The 5,074-nt window shown below is 36.4% G+C and overlaps 1 protein-coding gene across 1 annotated transcript; it reads right to left on the bottom strand.

The window, feature by feature from the left end:
• Nucleotides 1-3,923: 3,923 nt before the first annotated feature.
• On the bottom strand, nt 3,924-4,352 carry LOC130840876 (uncharacterized). Its single transcript, XM_057716866.1, is given in 2 exon segments — nt 3,924-4,198; nt 4,200-4,352. Coding segments are annotated over 2 exon segments (330 nt in total). The 3' UTR covers nt 3,924-4,021.
• Between the last annotated feature and the right edge of the window lie 722 nt (nt 4,353-5,074).

Here is a 5,074-nt window from a genome sequence, read left to right on the forward strand (position 1 = left end):
TGTCCCAGTTTAATAAAAAATAGTTTTAGTATACAAAATCAGCTTATGAGCATTGTAGAAAATTAGACAATATAAGAACATTATACTAACACAACCAAAGATTACCTTAATGTATACCCTTTTGAGATATTTTTCTATGGAGAGATATACAGATATATGCATTTTTACCAAATGGGATTATATACACGTTGCTTTATGACCTGCTCAATTTTTTGATCTCGACCTATTCATTTCGATAATTCTTCATCTCTCTCTCTTTTATTCTTTTTCTTTTTTTTGGCTGTGTTGGATCTTTGTTGCTGTGTGCGGGCTTTCTCTAGCTGCCCAAGCAGAGGCTACTCTTTGTTGCGATGTGTGGATTTCTCATTGCAGTGGCTTCTCTTGTTACGGAGCACAGGCTCTATGTACATGGGCTTCAGTAGGGGTGGCTCGCAGACTCTAGAGCACAGGCTCAGTAGTTGTGGCTTGAGGGCTCTAGAGCACAGGCTCAGTGGTTGCGGTGCCCGGGCTTAGTTGCTCCATGGCATGTGGGATCCTACCCGACCAGGGATGGAACCCGTGTCCCCTGCATTGGCAGGCAGATTCTTAACCACTGCACCACCAGGGAAGTCCCTCTTCATCTCATCTAATACCCATATACAAATTTCACCAATCTCAAAATGGCCTTTACAGCTGGTTTATCAAAACCAGGGTTTAATCCAGAGCCACACATCTGAGTGTTATATCCCATAAGTCTCTTAACCTTGATGAAGTGGAAGTAGAGTGCAGATTTTAACTGGTACAGTAGTCACTGGGGATCCTCCCCGAGTCCTTGAGATTTTGCTCCTGGAGTACATAATGATGTTTCCACCTAAAATTTGAATGACTATATGTCAGGAGTTCATAGAAGATGTTTCTACCAAGCTGGCAGAATCTCAGACTTGACTGTAAAGCAAATACCAGTTGCACAGGAATGTAGAGGTTAAGGAGCAAAATATGATCAACATTTCAAAGAGAATGTAGAGGAAAAACATGGAACAAAGACGTGACCTCTAGCTGATCCTGCAGGCAGAAGCAATTAATATCCTCAGAAGATATTTCTCTGTTGGTTGGGGATTTTTCAAGAATTGGTGCTAATAGTTTCAAGAATTCAAAAGAAAGACATCAGAAATTCAAAATACAGTAAAGCTCAATAACTTTTATGCTTTCCCATAGAGCTCTTCAAAAGCAATTTGCCAGATTTTAAATTTGTTTTACCAGAGCTCAGGTTTAGGTACTTTTCAAATCAAAGCCTTGCTTTGTGAGAAAGTTTTCGCATTTAAATAAGGAAGAGTAAGACAGAATAGTATCATGAAAATCCTTCCCAAAGCATTGTTGTAGCCTATACTACGTTTTCACTAATGCCTCAAAATATCCCATGAATAGAATACGTTTGGATAATTAACACAGACTAGATTGCAAAATGAGAAAAGTAAGCTATAGAACAACATGAATAGTGTGATATAATGTGTGACAAAAACGGAATGATTTGTTTATATTTGAAAATATTCCAAACACATGACAAACAATTGTCATCTTTGGGATATGGTGTTAGATAAAGGATGAGAGATGCTTTTTGTTGTTGTTTTCTCTAAGTGTGTGTGTAATTGTTGGATTTTAAAAACATAACATTTTTACCCTGTTATGTTTCCTGAAGACCAGAAAACATACGCTGAAAAAGTCACGTAAGTTAGAACACAGACACTGAAAGCACATTCATTAATAAAGTGTAGTGATTTAAAAGGTGGTATCAGGATAGAACTGACTCTAGTGCAACAAAATGATTTTCTTGTAGATTAGAGGTATATAAAGCAGCAAAGCATGAGAAATTTGAGTTGCAAAGCAAAGTGGGCATCAAGGAGCTGAAATGGGTTGCTCCCCATAGTAATGAACGCTCCCAATCTCTGGAAGAACATGATTACAAAGTAAATACTCTTCTATCAGGGATAGAAGTATTTCTGTTTGGGTGAGTTTAGAATAGATGATCAATAAATGCTAAAATTCTAAAAATGTTAAAAATCTAAAATATTTCCATTTATTCCAATTCTGATTAAGGACAGATGAATTGGAACTCCCTGGTGATCCAGCAGTTAGGACTTGGTACTTTCACCGTCGAGGGCCCAGGTTCAGTCCCTGGTCAGGGAACTAAGATTCCACAAGCAGCGTTGTGTGGCCGCCCCCCACCCCGACAAAAAAAGACGGATGAAATAATTTATCTTCCCGCATTGTCAAGGTCTTATTAGGTCTACTAAATAACTTTAAAAATTGTTTTTTAATTTTTAATGGTGATGAAGTACACATAACATAAAACTTACTCTCTTAATTTCTGTTTGTTTTGGATGGAGTTTTAATAAACTGTCAGTTGGCCAGTTACACACAGATAAATTTTCACATTTTGTTTTCAAAGGAGTGAGGTAGTATACTTTAGCAGGAATTACAGGCTCTTTTGTAACCTCTGGAGATGACTTTGTAGATGGAAGACCTTATTTATCTACCACCCCAAATTTATCAAATCTATTTTGAACTTATTTTCTAAAACTATGCTTTTCTTTAATCCATCTTAACTATTTTTAAGTATAGAGTTCCGGGACATTAGACCTAGTCACATTATTGTGCATCCATCACTACCATCTATTTCCAGAACTTTTTTCATCTTGCAAAACTGAAACTCTATCCACTAAACAAAAGCTCCTCGTTCCCCTTTGCCCCAGTGCCTGGCAACCACCATTCTACTTTCTGTCTGCAGGAATTTGATTACTCTAGGTACTTCATATTAAGTGGACTCATACAGTATTTGTATTTTTGTGACTGGCTTATTTCACTTAACATAATGTCCTCGAGTTTCATCCATGTTTAGCATATTGCAGAATTGCCTTCCTTTTTAAGGCTGAGTGATATTCCATTGTATGTATAGACCACACTTTGTTTATCATTCGTCAATGGCCACTTGGGTTGCTTCTGTCCTTCGCCTAATGTGAATAATGCCCCCATAAACCTGGGTGTACAAATATCTTGACAAGTCTCTGCTTTCAATTCTTTTGTATATTTAGCTAGAAATGGAACTGTTGATCATATGGTAATACTAGTTTTAATTTTTTGAGGAATTGCCCTATTTTTTTTCTAAAGCAGTCACACCATTTTGCATTCCCAACAGTGCAGGAGGGTTCCAATTTCTCCACAACCTCTCCAATACTCGTTATTTTCTGAATTTTCTTAAATAGTAGTCATTTTAATGATTGTGGGGTGGTTCTGATAACTTTTTTTTTATGGTTTTCCTTTTTATTTAATCAAAGACTGGTAAATAAACATAAATACAGCACAATTACTTCAGATCATTCTTCATATTGTATACACACAGACCGATGAACGTAATCTGAAAGAAACCTGCAGTCAGCAATGAAATGCATACAGCTTTTCCTTCCCTCGCTCAAAAAAATTTAAAAACACGCAAACTTAGAATCTCATCAGCACACACTCTCCTGTGACAAATGATTCAGACATAAATAGTGAGCGCAAAGAAACTATATGCTAACATATGTATAACCTTTGTTAATGAAAAACAGAAGCAGCCATAATGATTAAGATACATTCAGTTACTGATAACTAGCTGTGCCCTAAAGGGCATTATCAAAAGAGAAATCGTGCTGCAGAGAAAAGCTATATATACATACACAATGAGAAAATAAACTGCAAGATTAACGCATGCATGTTTAATACTGGAAAAATCACAGCCCTCCAAAATTTCTCCACGTTTGTTATAAAAGCCCTCTGCGCTCAACTAAAATTAAAATGATCTTAAAAGGATAATACTTTTAAAGTTTACTTAAGTCTTTTCAGCCACAGAAACTGCAATGGAAATAAATGTTGAGTCATTTTCAAAACAAAAACAAAAATCTAATCTTCTGATGACATGCATGATTAAAAGGTCTATGCAAGATACATTGCTCTACATTCCCAATGACTAGGAAAAAAAACCTCAAGTCAATTTTTAGTTTGCAGATGGTCAAAGGATTTTGTATTCCAGCAGGAGTTCAAATCTTCTGGATCTTTTCACCAACAACCACTGGATTTTCTTTTCTGATTTTCTCAGCAGCATCAGCTTTGTAATTGTAAGAGCAATTGTGTACATCTGAGTAACGGTGTACACCACAGTAAACATTTCCACACCGGCATTCAAACCCAGGTGGGCTTATTCTACTATTACTACTATTCTGTCTTTGAAGATGTTCTTTATAACATACTGAACACATGCCATTTGTACGAGGGTTTCCATAAAATCCGCAGCCAGTGGAACAAAGCATAGGCACTTGGCTGTGATTAGTTTCTTGAGCCATGTTCCTCTGTTGTACACCTGAGTGTGAGCAATAGCCTCCAAGTCTATGATCTTCCTGAAACCTCTGATAACTTTTTAAAACAAGTTGTTTGGGTGAAGTTATTTCAAAAAACTGGTGAATTTGGAAAAAAATTTTTTCTTGAGAAAAAAAGTTGCCATAGTTCTGAGCATTTCCCACCTGACCCAAGAGGTATTTTTCTTCCAAGATGATGTCAGTTATCTAAGTTTTTGGTAGGTCACATTTGGATTGCTGTTAGTGATTAATAGGACCAGGTGTATCCTGTTACATTTTGCAAAACTGCCTGAATGTTTCTTATTTCAGAATCACATGACTAAAAATGATGACCGCAGGAATATAACCAAGAAAAGGGGAAATAAATGAGCTACAGAAGAGAAGAGACTGGGCAAAACTTGCGAAGAGTTATACAGTTCATCTGAACTTTTACTTAAGTACACAGAACTGTAGCTTCCTCATTGGTAAGTTTTAACATTTGAGCTCAAAGATCACAGAAGATAGAAACGGTGAATTCCTGGATTTTTTAAAACTCAAATTTCTTCATTTCATAATATGGTGAAAATGGTTAGAATGAGAAAATGAGAAAAAAATCCCCTGTGTAGCATCATACAACAGTTGGAAGAGGGCCAGCACTGATGTATATCAAATATTAATTTGTTTAATCAAAAGTCTTACTTGGAAAAGAAAGGAAAACAATTACATAAGAG

The sequence above is a fragment of the Hippopotamus amphibius genome, chromosome 17 (genome assembly GCF_030028045.1).
Source record: "Hippopotamus amphibius kiboko isolate mHipAmp2 chromosome 17, mHipAmp2.hap2, whole genome shotgun sequence".
Classification (NCBI taxonomy): Eukaryota; Metazoa; Chordata; class Mammalia; order Artiodactyla; family Hippopotamidae; genus Hippopotamus; species Hippopotamus amphibius.